Source organism: Myotis nattereri (assembly GCF_964212035.1).
Source record: "Myotis nattereri genome assembly, chromosome: 13".
Lineage (NCBI taxonomy): Eukaryota > Metazoa > Chordata > Mammalia > Chiroptera > Vespertilionidae > Myotis > Myotis nattereri.
In genome coordinates this window covers 39,563,879-39,581,120 of record NC_138088.1, presented here as the reverse complement: position 1 = coordinate 39,581,120, position 17,242 = coordinate 39,563,879, and the positions used below count along the sequence as shown (strand labels likewise).

At 38.1% G+C, this 17,242-nt stretch overlaps 1 protein-coding gene across 1 annotated transcript in view; it reads right to left on the bottom strand.

The window, feature by feature from the left end:
• Positions 1-16,851, bottom strand: part of CC2D2B (coiled-coil and C2 domain containing 2B) — a 63,436-nt gene extending 46,585 nt beyond the window's left edge. Inside the window, exons 1-10 of the mRNA XM_081104364.1 lie at positions 16,595-16,851; positions 16,405-16,462; positions 14,348-14,408; positions 12,860-12,939; positions 12,448-12,513; positions 11,540-11,623; positions 9,066-9,264; positions 8,385-8,521; positions 8,155-8,283; positions 1,887-1,984 (exon numbers count right to left, since the gene is read on the bottom strand). Coding sequence (XP_080960490.1) covers positions 1,887-1,984; positions 8,155-8,283; positions 8,385-8,521; positions 9,066-9,264; positions 11,540-11,623; positions 12,448-12,513; positions 12,860-12,939; positions 14,348-14,408; positions 16,405-16,443 — 893 coding nt within the window. The 5' untranslated portion in view covers positions 16,444-16,462; positions 16,595-16,851. The remainder of the gene's footprint in view (positions 1-1,886; positions 1,985-8,154; positions 8,284-8,384; positions 8,522-9,065; positions 9,265-11,539; positions 11,624-12,447; positions 12,514-12,859; positions 12,940-14,347; positions 14,409-16,404; positions 16,463-16,594) is intronic.
• Between the last annotated feature and the right edge of the window lie 391 nt (positions 16,852-17,242).

Genomic DNA, 17,242 nt, shown 5'->3' with positions numbered 1-17,242 from the left:
TGCTGGTTAAGGGGAGATACAAAGATAAAAACACAAGGTCAGAAAAGCTTATATGCATATAAATTAATCAATGCAACAAAATGTTATAGGTGTTATGATAGAAGTTCATACATGCTATAGTGTGAGCATAAATAAGAGAGGCAGGCAACAGGAGGGAAAGACTTCATAGAGTATGTAACATTCAATTCAAATCAATAAACTCATAATAAGTAAGTACTATGTGGCAGGAAATATTTAAGGTGCTGGTAACTAATATCCCAGCAGGGAAAAAGACAAAGCAAATTATAAATGTGATGAGTATCATGAAAGGGGAAATACATAAGTGCTATGTGAGTATAAAAAGAAAGAGAATTAATCTAATCAAATGGGCAAAGTAAGAGCCTCCCTGAGAAAGTAACATGATATTGAAAAAAATGTGTATGTTGACTAAGTGTCAGGCAGAAAATGATGAAAGAACCTTTAGAAACTAGAGGCATTAAAACAAAGTTATGTAGACATCAGAGGGCACAGTCCATTTAGGGCATTGGACTATAAAGTTCCGAGATAAGAACCCCTAAAATGAGGCTGGAGAAGTCAGCAGTAGACAGATTATGGAGGGCCTTACAAATCATGCTAAAACCACTGAATTTTATCTTAAAGGTAATAGAAAAATCACTCTGATTTTAATATGGAGCATGGTTTAAAGAGAGGTATTTTAGGAGACTATTTGAGTAGTTAGGCTATGAAATAAGCACCTGAAGTAAAGCAGAATCAGTGGGAATGGTTACTGGCTGGGTGTGAGGGATGAGAGGAGAGGCAAGGAGACAGGTCACAAATGACTTGCAGATGTCTTTCTTGGGTACCAGGTGATGGTGAGTACTAGCCATCTAGTATATAGTCATTAAAGGCTGAATTCATATGTGCCATTCTTATTTAATTGTATTTCATGCCCACAGTTTTCCCAACAAAAACATTGTTTTTCAAATGGCAACAAACTCCCCTTTGAAGCATTTCAACACCACTCTGAACATTTTTCTGAATGTAAATCTATCACACTGCTTTTTTTGCTTTAATAAAAGCAACGATCTCTTCAGTCACACACACACACACACACACACACACACACACACACAGTATTAGACTTCTGCCTATCCATCACCATGGGATCCCATCTAAAGCATACTTTTCTTTTTTCTATATTATAGTTTACTTGTGTTCATTATGCCAATGTTTGTTCTTTGCTCCCCGTTTTAGCTTATAAATAACACTAGTTTATTGTTTTGTAAATACTGATGTCTTCTATTCATTTTCATTCATTCATCTAATACTTATTGAACACTCACTGTATGCCAGGTGCTGTGCAATATGTCAACCTTCTCAAGTAATATTGTTTGCATTTAACTAGGTTATTCTAGGAAAAAAATTATTTTAAATCAACTCTTGCCTCTAGTGGTTAAGAGCTTGTAGAACTATGCCAGGTCAATGGGCAGGGAGTCAAGAAAATTCTTTATCAAATCCCTCTCGTATTTAGACAACTGTATGTCTTTGTGCATAATGGAACTTTCTATTCAATAAGCACCTCCCAATAAGCTTTCCTGCTATTGGAGATTCCCTGACACATAATTATGTTTTCTCTTGAAATCATTTTTCCAATTATTTCATACTTTCCTAACTTCTCTTCCAACTTGTAGACCATATTTTTTTACAGGGGTCTTTAAATCTATAACCTCTTTGGGTATTGCCTTTAGACTGAATTAATAATATATCTTGCACATATGTATATTTAGAGTAACTCTCAAATAAATACAAACACTTGAGATTAATATAACCCAAGTACAAAGAAAAGTATTAGTAAATACAGTTTTAATTGACGTGCTTGATGAATACATGAAGGGCCCCAAACCTACCTTATCTGCCAATAATAATCTTGTAAAGATTTTCCAGTCTGCTGGCTCATTTCCAAATCATCATTTAATAATTTGGTAGCATGTGTCAGCGCTTTAAGCTACAACAAAGAAAAGACCTTTTTGGGGGTACATTTCATTCATCTGTTACTATCATCCCAATTCACCTGCAGATCTAGGTTTGTGCAGTAGAAGCACAAATATATAAGTTTGGTGTATTACTGCCTTGTCTTCCAAAATATACTATATAATAAAGGGCTAATATGCAAACTATCCCCTTGGGAGTTTGACCGACCAGGAGTTCAACTGCTCGCTATGACGTGCACTGACCACCAGGTGGCAGCACAGAATGAAGGAAGGCCCCAGCCGGCAGCCGGTAGCTGGGGGAAGGAAGGCCCCGATCGGCAGCCAGGGCTAGGGACCCTACCCAAAATTTGTGCACAGGTCTCTAGTATTTCTAGTATTTGGGTAAAACTAAGAAGAACCTCAATATCTGTCTCATATACAAACATTATATCTTAAACATTCTACATAATCAGTTCATCGATTAATATAGAGAAATACCAATCAATCAAGATGGCAGAATGAACACAGGAATCTACCTTCTTCCTCTTAAAATCCATGGTTACACAGAAGATACGTGTTTAACTGTCTTTATCCATTTCCATTCCCATATCTATATAATGAAAGGCTAATATGCAAATTGTCCCCACAGGCGTTCGACCGGGAGACCAGGAGTGATAGATCACTTGCTATGATGTGCACTGACCACCAAGGGGTGGTGAGGAACATGGCAGGGCGCTGAGGGAGGAGAGGGCGGGGAGGCCGGGAGGTGGGGAACCTGATCAGCCCTGATTGCCAGCCAGGCCTAGGGACCCTACCTGTGCACAAATTTCATGCACCAGGCTTCTAATATAAGTATATTTGTAATTATATCTATATCTCGCAATAAAAAAATAAATGCAGCCGAAACCGGTTTGGCTCAGTGGATAGAGTGTCGGCCTGCGGACTGAAGGGCCCCAGGTTCGATTCCGGTCAAGGGCATGTACCTGGGTTGCGGGCATATCCCCAGTAGGAGATGTGCAGGAGGCAGCTGATCGATGTTTCTCTCTCATCGATGTTTCTAACTCTCTATCTCTCTCCCTTCCTCTCTGTAAAAAATCAATAAAATATATTTTTTTAAAAAAATGCATAACATAGGAAAATAAGAAAAAAATAAAATCAATAGAACAAAATATACTGAAGGAAGTATAAAACAGAGAGAATTATCCACAGAAAATATCTGTAGAGAAATAAAATTGAAGGAAACTATACCTAAGACATATGCAGGAGAAATGTTACAGTTAGAGACAATTTAAGAAAATAAATTGAAGAAAAGTACAAAGCAATTAGGAAACTACTTTTGGCTCCTAAGAATTAAAAATAATAATAGTAATTATTATTATTATTATTATAATTATACTGAAACATACATAAATCATGATCCCAAAATGTTATTTTATAAAGGAGAGTCATACTACATGAAAAATAAATATAGACTTATATATGGTAGTAGATAGTATTCTAATGAAATAAAATTGATATTGCTAGATCAGACTTTAAAGATTATACAATATTTTTGGAAAATTATCTATAAAGTAGAAATCCATAAATCAAATCACTTCTTTTCAATAACTTACATCTGAATTTCGGAGTTGATTCCTCCATTCACGAAAACAATAGCCATATTATACTTAAAATTAGAATATTCAATATTTGTTTTAAGAAATATTCTGACACTATTAATGCACAGTCTTCAACTATTCAGTGCTCCTACACAATTGCTACATAAAATTCAATGGAAGATATTCAGTTCTATGATTTTTGCTTTTGTATTTTACAGAGCAGATATACTAAAGTACAGTTCATTTACAACTTCTTGTAACGTCTTGGTGACTCCATCAGGCTTGAATGTTTAATTAAGTACCTTACTAAGTATTTTCCAAATGTACTCATTAGCTGAATGAGACCTATTAAAACATCTTTAAAGAGAAAACACTAGTAAACAAAATACTTATGTATCAGAAACTCAGCAGAGTTTAAATGAGAGGCACAAATTCAAAAAATAATCAGTGGATATTCTCTTGATTTCTCTTCAAACTTTATGGACCCTTTATGATGTCATTAGATATTTGGATTGATCATTCTTAAACTAAGACTCCTCACATTTGATATGAGATTTAAGATTGCTGGTATTTTTATAAAAAATACTCTATAACAAGACTTAAAACAGCCATATGACTCTTTTAAATAGTAATCATTTCAAATACTCTTCTTAAGTCATAGGACCAAGAATACCAGTGATCAGTAAACCATTTATAAGCGCTACATATCCTGCAACTCCTACAGTTTCTTTTTAGAAAAACTGAAATCAACCATTGTTCTTATTGGTTAAACTAGAAGCCCAGTGCGTGAAATCACGTGGCCCTGCCCACCTGCGAGCGCCTCACTGTGCTCGCAGCCCCGCTCACCCTTGTGCACCCCACCCCCCAGAGTGCGCCCCGCCATGCTTGCAGCCCCGCCCACCCGTGCCGGTCTTTAGTCATTACAGCGTCATGACCACTGGAGTTTTTTTATATCAACTAGAGGCCTGGTGCATGGATTCGTGCACCGGTGGGATCCCTCGGCCTGGCCTGCAGGGATCGGGCCAAAACCGGCTCTCTGACATCCCCCAAGGGGTCCCAGATTGTGAGAGGGTGGTTCTCGGGTGACACACCCCGGAATCGGGCTCCCTCCTCTCTGGTCCCGGTGCATCACCTGAGAACCGCAGCTGCCAAGTCACCGCAGCTCAGCAGCTCCTGCGTTGAGCATCTGCCCCCTGGTGGTCAGTGTGTGTCACAGCTACTGGTCTGGACCGTCTGCCCCCTGGTGGTCATTGCCCATCATAGCTACCGGTCTGATGGTCAAACAGATGGACGATCGCTTAGACTTTTATATATATAGATAATTAAAATGCTAAGGGAAAATGTCCTATGATAACTTGCTCTGTACTAAGGTTTGTTTACTCTTTCAATATTAAATGTTCAGCCCAATCCTATCTAATAAAAGAGAAACATGGTAATTAGCGTACGACCGCTACCCTTCCCATTGGCTAATCAGGGCGATATGCAAATTAACTGCCAGCCAAGATGGCGGCCGGCAGCCAGGCAGCTGATGCAAACAGGGAGGCTTGCTTGCTTCAGTGATGGAGGAAGCCGAGCTTCTCCGCTTGCCTTGCCGGCCTCTCAGCTGCACTCTAAGCAACACTGTAACAAATATAGAAGCTAAACAAAACCCTGGGCTTCAGCCAGTAGGACCGTAACATTGTTTCAAATACAGAAGGTAAACAAAGGCCAGAAACCTGCTTTCAGCAGCGGAGGTCTCATAGCTGGAGCCGAGCCTCAGAGCTAAAGCTGGCCCAGAATTTAAAAAAAAGAAAAAAAGGAGCAGTTGGGAGGTTCAGTCACCCGCCAGCCTGAAAACGGCCCTCAGCCCCTCACCCAGACTGGCCAGGCACCCCAGTGGGGACCCCCACCCTAAAGGGTGTGTGACCAGATGCAAACAGCCATCATCCCCTCACCCAGGCTGGCCAGGCACCCAAGCGGGACCCCACCCTGATCCAGGACACCCTTCAGGGCAAACCAGCCGGCCCCCACCCATACACCAGGCTTCTATCCTATATAGTAAAAGGGTAATATGCCTCCCAGCACCAGGATCAGTGGAGCCGCGAGGCCTCCAGGCACTGGGATCAGCGTGACAGGGGGCAGCGCCCAAATCCCCTGATGGCCCTGCGGCTCTGTGTGTGACAGGGGGTGGGGCCACAACCTCCCTATCCACCCTGCTCTGTTCGTGACAGGGGGGAGCTCCCCAACCCCCTGATCACCCTGCGGCTCTGTGTGTGACAGTGTGTGGCGCCCCAACCCCCTGATCGGCCCTGCTCTGTGTGTGACAGGGGGGAGCTCCCCAATCCCGATTGCCCTGCGGCTCTGTGTGTGACAGGGGGCGGGGCCACAACTCCCCTATCGGCCCTGCTCTGTGAGTGACAGGGGGGAGCTCCCCAACCCCCTGATGGGCCCTGCTCTGTGTGTGACAGGGTACGGTGCCCCAATCCCCGTGATGGGCCCTGCTCTGTGCGTGACAGGGGGCAGCGCCCAAACCCCCTGATTGGCCCTGGTCTGTGCATGACAGGGGGTGGCACCGCAACCTCCCTATCGACCCTGCCTTGAGTGTGACAGGGGATGGTGCCCCAACCCACTGATCTGCCCTGCTCTGTGCATGACAGGGGGCGGTGCCCCAACTCCCCTTTGGCCCTGCTCTGAGCCCGACCAGGGGCTGCACCTAGGGATTGGGCCTGCCCTCTGCCACCCGGGAGCAGGCCTAAGCCAGCAGGTCGTTATCTCCCGAGAGGTCCCAGACTGCAAGAGGGCACAGGCCGTGCTGAGGGACCCCTCTCCCCCCTGAGTGCACAAATTTTTGTGCACCGGGCCTCTAGTAACATAATAAAAGCCATTCTCACCTTCTCTAAAAGGAGCTGAGATAAATTCTGTTGCTGTCTGTCCTGAAAACACTCATAAAGTTGGAGCAGCCTAGCACATAATACTTGTTCTTGATTGAAGACAGGATGATGGCTAAATTGCAAACCCACAATGTTGAGATCTAATTGGTACATTTTCCCTTGACCTTCCATTTTGGCCCTAATAGAGCTTTCTAAATCAGATTTCACTGCCTTTAAAGAAAAATGTGTACACCAAGTTAATTTGGTCCTATTTCTTTTTAAATTACCTTTTTAAGAGTAACATTTTAATTGTAAGAAAATTAAGACCCAGAAAATAAAAAAACCAATAATTTGATCCTTTTTTCTTAAAGTTGATTATGGCCCTTGATTTCATACAGAGTGTCCCAAAAATATGTATACACACATTGAATAATTATTAATTCCAATAGGTTAAAATATGAAAAGAAACATCAATTGGGCTATCAGCTGTAAAGTGTGTATAAATTTTGGGGGGAAACCCTATATATTTATAGTACAGCATTTTAATAATCTTGCTATAAGTTATTGTTTATAATACTGTTATGTGCTGATAGAGGTTGAACTTTCAAGTTGTAAGCTCCCAAATAATTTCCTATAGGAACACTATGACAAATGGTGTTCAGACTGCTGAGTCAATAGTTTGACTATGTGATGATATAATAGTCATCTGTGGGGCAGAGTTAAATGGTAAACCCTTATTAAAACACTGTTCCACCCTAGATGGTTTGGCTCAGTGGACAGAGAACCGGCCCACAGACTGAAGGGTCCTGGGTTCGATTCCAGTAACAAGCATGTACCTCAGTTGCAGGCTCAATCCCCGGCCCTGGTTGGGGCACGTGAGTGAGGCAACCAATCAATGTGTCTCTCTCAAATCAATGCTTTTCTCTCCCTCCCTCCCTTCCACTCTCTCTAAAAATCAACAGAAAAATATCACCAGGTGAAGATTAACAAAAAAAAAACATTGTTGTCTGACACAACTTTCAGCACATTACCTGTTAAGGATGCTACAGAATGAATCTGAATACTCAGTTTAGATGCTTGGTGAAGTGACATATACATTTACTCCCAACTCTAAGGGTCCATTGAATACTGAAATTGTGCTTGGATGAAAAAGTTACTTGTTCAGCCCAGTGGTTTCCAACATCAGAATCTGGATGTTTACAAAGGTTAATCTGGATGGGGGTTAACATTTCTCCAAAAATGGTATGTTTTACATTTACCTACCATCCTTTTGCTCATTCATTCTTTCATGTATTCACTTATTCAACAAGCTTCCACTGTTTCAAGGACCTCTCTCTCCAACAGCAATGGTCTCTGATAATTATGTTAAAATATCTGTGCTATAGCTTGAGCAAAATAAAAATAATCCTATCCTGCTATCTAGAGATAATTATTTACTTTGATATACTTTTCAGTCGTTTAATCTATGTACACATATACGTACTTGTCCATTCATTGATTATCTATTTTTACAAAATTAGGATCAGATTTAATTTTTCATTCTTTTTTTCACTTCACATTTTATTTTGAGCATTTACCCATATCATTAAATATTCCTCAAAAACGTAATTTTAATGGATATTTGACATTTCATCATAGTTTTGCCATGTTAGTAGACATTAATATATTTAAAGGGTGAATTAACACCGCAAAAATGTAAGTTATAATCAGCATTACAAGAATTCTAACCATAATTACAAGTAAACTGTAATTGGTTACCTTCCTGTATATGGTCTTTAGTGCTGGATTTAAAGATTCCTTGCTTATGTTTAGTCTGAATTTCCATGACTGGCTAATAGGTGAAGGTAATGACATTATTTCAGCACTTTCTTCAAACCAACACATTCCCTATCAAAAATATTTAAGAAACATAGTAATTAAATATTTCATCAAAAATAAATATCACATACTATCAGTGAGTGGTTTAACTTGTTAGCCAGTACACTTGCCTCTTCTAGTTGAAGCAGGCGATTTTCCATTTTGTTGCAGGTCTTTTTATATATTTTTGGCTTTCTCTGTATATAGAATCCTTCGTCTTCTAAAATGCGTGGCATCATATCTTTTGGCAGTTTACGTTGGTTGACCACTTAATAACAAAACCTATATATTACTTAAAGTCCAACATGTTAAACTGGTATTGACCAAACAAGAAGCAAAGGGGAACTAAAGTCTAGCAGCAAGCTTAAATACACACACACACACACACACACACACACGAGTTCTTTTAATCAATCCTCTTAAACTCAGAGAAGGCATGAAGAATATAGAAAATATTCTATAATTTAAGAACAATCCTCCTTTTTTTATCCTCACCTGAGGATATGCTTATTGATTTTAGGGAGAGGGAGAGAGAGGAGGAAGCGGGGTGGGGTGGGGAGAGGGAAACAGAAACATCAATGTGAAACAGAACATCCATCTGTCACCTTTCGGATCAAACCCGCAACCTACATATGTGCCCTGACTGGAATCGAACCCGTAACCTTTTGGTATATGGGAAGATGCTCCAACCAAATGAGCTACACCAACTGGGGCTAGATTGGTACATTTTATCTATCCAGCATAGAAAAAAGCTATCATCCTTTAGTATGATTCATTAATGACTTAAATATTTTATTGTAAAAGAACTTTACCTGAGGAACTACTTGGCATAAAAATATTTATCTGTTGTCTTTTGATTTGTTCTTGATCATCTTCATATTCAGCAGCTTTTACTTCAAGTAAATCTGGAAAAATTACTTCTTCCATATAATCTTTATCATGGCTTTCAGCAAAATCTTGTAAATTATCACCAAGTGATAAATGTTTAGGGTAACTATCATTTACTAATTGCTGTTGAATACCAAAAATAAAAATAAGTATACATGATTATCCTTCTGATCCATGCCACCCAGTTCAAGGTCAAGCTGAAACTGTTATAATGGAAATTCACTGAACATAGAGGAACTCATTGAAGGCTTAATCTTTTACAATATGATTTTTCTATAGCACTTCCTTGCAATTCTCAACGAAAAAATTAATGAAATAGAATTATAATTCAAGCCCCTCCTCTCTTTTGGAAAATAGTCTGAGATATTGGACTATGACACATCAATCACTGAGAATTCATAGTGTAGGGCAAAGGCCAGATACATCAGACCATGTGGTCCTAAACCCCATTTTCTTCACTATTCAGAAAGCAGTAGTACTTAAAGTGATTGTGGAGCATCCCTGATGTTTTCTGGATGACATTCAAGAAAAATAAAGAAAGAAAAGTAATGATTCAACATAGAAGTCTATGGCAGAGTGATTATAGTAAAATTTGAAAACATTCTATGTATAAAAGTTACAATCTGAATATAGGTATTGGAAAATATATTACTAAATATAAAAATGCATACTTTTATATCATGATCATAAATTTTAAGTCTCTTCACACACAAAAATCAATTCATTTTGAATGACTTTATTGTTTAATTTGATATCGACACATATTGAAAAAGGAGACAGAGTGTGTGAGTCATGCAAATAAAAACTCCCCAATTAAAAATGTATATTTAGGGGTAAATAATTAAGTAAAAGGAATTAATCGCACAGCGTCTTTGAATAGAGGACCTTACTTGCTCTGATTATGTCTGACAAAATTAAGTAACACAGTTAAAGCATCACCTAGGTTCATATGAAGTAAACACCCCTCATACCCTGTCTCTTACCCCTGTCATGAGATCAAGAAAATATTTTATGCTCTGGCACATTTTGCTCAATGGTTACAGCATAGGCCCACAACCGAAGGGTCTCAGGTTTGATTCCCAGTCAAAGGCACATACCTCAGTTGCTGGTTTGCTCCCCATCTGGGGTCGGGGCTCATGAGGGAAGCAACCAGTGGGTGTGTCTCTCTCACCTCTCTCTCTGTCTCTCTCTCTCTCTGTCTCTCTCTCTCTCTCTCTCTCTCTCTCTCACTCTCTCTTTCTGTTTCCCTCCTTCCCTCCCTCTCTCCTTCCCTCCTTTCTGCTCTCTCTGAAAAGCAATGGAAAAAATATTCTCAAGTGAGGATTTTTAAAAATGAAGGTATTTTATATCTAGAAATTTTTATGGTATCTTTTTCAGAATTCAAACAAAGTATGACACTGATCTCTAGAAGCAAGATTTGGGAGATCCTCACATAGGGGATCTCTTTGAAGATTCCAATCATAAGACAAAAAGGACTCTCTTTGTTCCAGCTGCAGCCCCATTATCAATCTTCCTTTATAGCATCCCCGATGTGGGCCAGGGCTTTCAACTTGCCTTCGGAGGTAAGGCCCACATCGGGGATGCTGTAAAGGAAGACTGATAATGGTGTACAGTAGAAAGGCAAATGGGGTCCAAGAGGGACCCCAAAGGAGGGCCTGAGGGATTTGGAAATGACTAAGAGGTGTTAGTAGCTAGAAAGAGTTCTGGGGAATAAGAGGTACTGGGGGAAGGGGCTCAAGGAAACTGTGGAGAGTCTTGAAGGTGGAGAGGAATTAGAGAAAAATACAGAGGAACATGAGTAGGTAGGACGATCAATAAAAGTGACTGACAAATGAGGAGGCAATGGGAAGACTAGCGAGACTGGAGGAAAGGACAACCAGGGAATAATAGGAGGGGCTGAGGAGTGTGAAGGGAAGTGGGAGAAGTGACAGAAATTGGAAGACTCTAGGATTGGACTAGGAGGGATGGACATAGGGACTCTGTGGAGAGTAATAGAGATTATTGAGAACAATGTGGGCACTTGGAGAGAAAGACGGGAACAACAGAAGAAAGAGAAAACACGGGCTTTGCAGCTAACAGCCTATACTTCCCAGCTCTATTAATGCTTAACCCACCTTAGTTTCCTCACCTATAAGACAGAGCCGATAACAGTGCCTGCCTAACAGGGTTTCTATGAGGACTGAATGATACAATCCACATTAAAAATTTAGTATGTCATTGGGCATCCAGTAAGCACTTAATAAATTTTAGGAATTATTATGAACAACTCAATTCAGAGAGAACAAAATCACTCAATAATAAAAATTTCATCTCCCATCCAAGTATTTCATTCTTTGCCTTTAACAAGAGTTATTTTTCCTGAGAATGAGGGTGATGGAGGAAGGGAAACAAAGCCAACCTGCTCTGAAGACTGGCCCAAAGCTGAGCCTTCTCCACCGTTCAAAGTGAAAAACGAAAGTCCTGCCTCCAAAGAGACTTCAGTCTGTAGGTTAAACAACGGAAAAGCAGTACTCAGTGGTGAAATGAATACTTTTTCTGCTTATACGTGAAAGAGAGGTAATAAGGTAAGTAGTAATAAGTAGCAACTATTATCTTATTTGTGAGCAAGGAGCAGAAGGAGAGACAATATCAAGTTATATTTAACTTCAAGTCTGACTTAAGAATTTTTGTTTTGTTTTTAAAGTTCTGGTAACTGCAATAAAAAACAGAATAGAGTGTAAATCCTCTCCATCTTCCCTATCTCTTCACTCTAGTCAAGAGTATTAAGAGCATCACCTTATACTTCTATCAAAATGCAGGCTCAGGGAAAACGGTTTTATCTCTCCCCATTTTTAGGTGACTTCACATATATGTGTGCTCACACACAAGTACTACTCCACCCAACTACAATGTCTTGTAGAGTGAGAGGTAGTTAAAAGTATTTAAAGTGACATACTCATAGTTATAAACTTGGTGATAAAATAAGCTCTCCTTTTTCAATACTGCATATGTAAAGCCCTTATCACTTTCTTCTCACACACATATTAAAATGAACTGTTTTTAGGGAGGTTTGAGAGAGAAATTAATTCTATAATAAAAAGTAAAACTCAGTCCTTAGGAGTAAAATAATTTTAAAATACATAAAATACAAAAGCTTATTTTATATCCTATTTGTGTCTAGGTGCCTAAAATTGGATTACAGTATTGACTTAATACATCTAAATTTACTAAGAATCATTGAATCATATACTTAAAATGAGTGAATTTTTTGCTATATAAAGTATATCTCAATAAAGCTGTCTTTTAGGGTTAAAAAAAGTTATTCACCTTAGACCAGTGATTTATCTTATTATCAATGAGCAGATGAGCTGAAGATTTTTCACTTTGATTAATCTGAAACAACATAAATGATATAGAAAACTTAATCTTCACAGATAAACTTAAGTCTTTTGTTTAAAATGGATAAAAACCAAGACTTCTCAATGTTTTCCTTTTTAAAAGTATGTACACGTTTCCCCCTAAGATGTCATATATAGTTTCCATGACTAAATCACTTAACTTTTCTTGGATTTAGGTTTGAAAAAAACAAAACACATGGAAAAGAACTTGAAGTATTTGGATTTAAGGAACTATATTTAAGACTGAAATTTGGCTCTTTTTTAAAGAAGAAAAGTTAATTTGATACATGTTGCATTTAAACATTAAATTTAAAACCAGGAAAGAAAAAAACAAGCATTACCTTAGCATTCTTTAGCTTTTCTCTTACTTTGCTTCTGAACATTTCTATTGTGTTTTTATTTTCTTCTTCTGCATCTAAACCTATCAAGAAGCCATCATAATATAGATCTCATGACACTTTTGAAAATAACTAAACAGCAATAGCAGCAAAAGTACTCATTAAATAGCTAAATTGCATGCATTTTTTTTTTTTTCAGTTGATCAGCAGCCTAGCCAGGATCTCCAGCCAAGTTCTGTCTTTTTTTTTTTTATTTTATTTTTTATTTTATTTTTTTTAATTTATTGCTTAAAGTATTACAAAGGGTACATTTTTAAGGATCGTGATAATTATGAAGACTGGGACATTGCTGCATGAGGGCTTAGAACCTCAAATAGATGTCCCTTCCCCCTTTTCCATCTGGAGTAAATACTGTTATATATGCTCAGGACTGGATTTTGTTTCTCCTACCTGTGTGTTCTCAGCTATTGGCTACAATCCTTCATTGTAGTTGGGCAGGGGTGAGGAGGGATACTTAGAAAAGCAAACCTTTATCTTTTTCCTTTTGGGAAAAAAATCTGTAAGAACAGTTATATTCTATATAGAATATACAAATATACTCTCAACAGAATATACAAATATCAAAGATAGGTTACTTCAATTTGATGAAACTGGAGAGGAAGGAATCTAAAAGGAAGAGATAAGTTTCTAGGTACCAATTAGTCAGTTTTGTAAAATTTGAGGAGTCCTACTTCCGAAAGCTTTTAGAATGAAACAGTCTTGTAGGGTATAAAGAGAACTCCGGCTGTTGTATGCACCCCAAACTATGTGTTATTTCCTACTCATCTGCTAGATGATCCACCAGATGAACTGAGAAAGACAGGAGTTGAGCAGTCCTAGGTATAGCAGAAAGTGAAGGACCTTTTGGTCATTTTGCCTTGCATTTTTCTGTTTCTTCTCCCTGCTTCTGACTAAAGGCTGCATAGAGGATGGTGGAAATAAATGGTAAGAAAAAGCTAAATAACTATAGGTCATAAGAATCTTCATTCTTAACTGCATTATTTCCTGGTATAATTTAAAAATGACTAGTTGGTTTGTTTATACTCTATTCCCAGAACTTAGAATGGCAGGGGACATGTAATATGTGCTTAGTAATGGTGAATGAACTAGGGTTCAACCATTATTTATGTATTTTTCTCGAGATCTAGAACTTCCTGAAGCAAGTTCTACATCTAGTATCTTCATGGTGTAACAGTCTCAAACACTTGTAGATTCTCCATGTTTGCAGAGAGAGAGAAAATAAAATCTTAATAAAAAATTTCATCACATATATAGACTTTACTAATTATTTCCTTATGCCCATCTTGTATTATCTAGGAAGTTTAGTTTCTATTTGAACTCATCTCTTAATAAACTTGTATTCCCAGCTGAAACCCTATGATAGCATTAGTCATTTACATCTTTTTAAAATAAAAACCACAGCATCAGAATTATGGTATACTTATTGAGGACCTTTTTGAAGATGCTTGTCTACATTTTCTTCTACTGCAATATTATCTGTCTCTTCAGACATCTGCAAAAAAAAAGGGGGGTGAAAGTTACCTTGCATCTTTTTGTTTTGGCATTGAACACCTTTTCAAATGTTTATCATCCCTTTGAAAGTCATCTCCTTTAAAATGCCAATTCATAGCCTTTGCCTGTTTTCTCAAATTTCATCTTTTTATCAGTTGGTATGAGCTCTTTATACATGGTGGGCTTTTAATTAAGAAGTTGCTCTCTGTAACATCAAAAAGGACCTTTTCAAAAAAAATTTTTTTATCCTCACCTGAGGATATGTATATTGATTTTAGAAAGGGAGAGAGAGGGGAGAGGGAGAGAGAGAGAGAGAGAGAGAGAGAGAGAGAGAGAGAGAGAGAGAGAGAGAGAGAAAGAGAAACATCTATGTGAGAGAGAAACATCGATTGGAATCGAACCCAAAACTTTTTGCTGTATGGGACAATGCTCCAATCAACTGAGTCATCCAGCCAGGGTTCAGAAAGGACCTTCTAATAATAAAATCCAATGGTTAGTTCTTAGTGATCATATATTACCTGCTTCATATACCTTTTAGGAGGTTCAAATGAGGTCAAACATATGAAAATACTTTGAAACTCAATGCTGTATCAGTGTTAGCTTTTATCTGATTATATGGCAGCATCTGATGTTGGGCACCTTTATTATCTGAAAACGTTGTATATCCTTGACTTCTACCCTCTTATCTCTCTGGCCACTTACTCCCAGTATCTTCAAAGGTCACACTTCTCCTCACAGCTTAAATGTGGATTCATTCCAAGGCTTTAGAGAGTGCATGCATTCCCATGGCTTCCTAAATCTGTCTCCAACCTGGACTGTTTTGGAATACCATATTTCTAGCTGCCTATTAGTATTTGTAATTGAATGTCCTATCATTATCTATGCTAAAATGAGAATGTATTGCATTTACCATTTTTAAACCTCAATATTCTAAAATTAAACCATACTAGCAATGTTAAATCCTTATTTAGAATGATATGGATGAGTCTGTTTTTCATGTTAAGTTTAAGAAATAGAATAGTAAAAGACTCCTTAAATAACACCTGTACATGCTAACCAAACTAATGTGTAGTTGGAGTGGAAAGAGCAAGCAGACACACATCAGCTTTCCCATCACAGTAAAGATATGGATTCGTGTCAAAAGCCAAAGCAGAGTATTGACACAATCCTAGTAAAGACATTACTATCACAATAAGAACTCTGTCTACACACTTTCTGAAAGAACTTCAAAATCCACCAGTAGCTCCTGTACCATCCTTAAGAACTAATGAATAAGGTCAACATGAACTAAGATGTTCTGTTCTTATTAAACCTTCAGTATCTTCTTCAACACAATTAAAAATACCCAATTCTATTCTTGCCCAAGGGACAGTAACCCTTGAAAGTATGATGAGATATCACCCCTGGCAAGTGATTGATAGAGGTCTCCTTTTAATTCCCAATAATCTTGCCCAGCATTCCCAGGATTTATAACTTCCAATCCCCATCGAGAAGTAGGGATAAATGTGCAACTTCATATACATGAACAACAGTTCGGTGATTGCGGGTGGGGGGGGGGGGAGATGGGTGGAAGTGGAAGAGGGCATAGAGGGGATAAATGGTGATGGAAAAATAAAATAAAATGAATCTTAATTGGATTAAAAGACATGTAGATCTCAGTCCTAAATGTATATGTTTCACTCACTGATTAAAAAAAAGAAAAACATTTTATTTTTAGCAAAGCATAAATGGATTGCTGACTGGCTGAGAAAAGATAAAATTAATATTTAAGTAAGGGAATAAATAGTATATACATAAATAACTCATTTCTAATGTTCTTTATTACATAACAGACAGATCAAATAATTCATCCCTAATACCTCTTATTTACTCTTTTAACATATGTATGTATGATTTATGTATAGAACCAAATACATCACATTTTTAGGATTATACTACATTGATAATTGGGCTATTTAGTATCATGAAAATCCTTATAAGCTCCATTAATACCTTACCTTTTTAATATCTTGTTTTCTCTTTGAGATCTTTTTCATGATGATGGTTCTTTCATTTCTAAATAAATAAGAAATAGTCTTAAGAATGATAGAGCATATTACTGAAAGAAAACTATTATGCTTGAGATAAAAGTATGTTATTTAAATTTTTTAATTTAACTGAAAATTAAATAAAGAAATATACTCTCACCTTTAGTAAACAGTAGTTGATCACCTTTAGCATTTAATAGAAATTCTGGTTAATGCAATAAGACATGGAAAAAGAGAGGTATAACTATGGGAAAGGAGAAGACAAGACTATCCTTATCTGTCGAAAAAAGACAAGAAAACATAGAAAACCCAAGACACTCAATGAAAACAGCTTAGACATCATTAGAAAGTTGTTAGTAGCAGAATTTATGCCAAAGTTAATAGCTTCCCTATATGCTAACAGAAAAAGGTCACTTCATAATAGCAATATAAAACGTTTTTCAAATACCTAGGAGTAACTGTAGGGAGCGGCTATAGGGTTAAGCTTCACACTAACGGTTAGTCACTAACCTGTTGGCAAAGCCACAAACAAGACCCAGCTTAGAGGGCACAGCCCCCTTAGCATAATTAAGCTTGACCTTAGAACGTCCCCTAGATCCTTCCTAGGTAGCTAATGGGCTGTGGGAGGTGCAGGAAGTGCTGCCAAAACAAGTGAAACTCACAAGAACATTGTAACTATGGTGACCACTACCTTGTTTACCTCTGGCTATAAAATAAAGGCTCAGCTTGCCTCTGGGTCTCTCTCTGTGGCCTCAGCCAGGCACTGGAGATCCACCTAGAGTCCTAGACCAAGCTTTTTCTCTTTGTC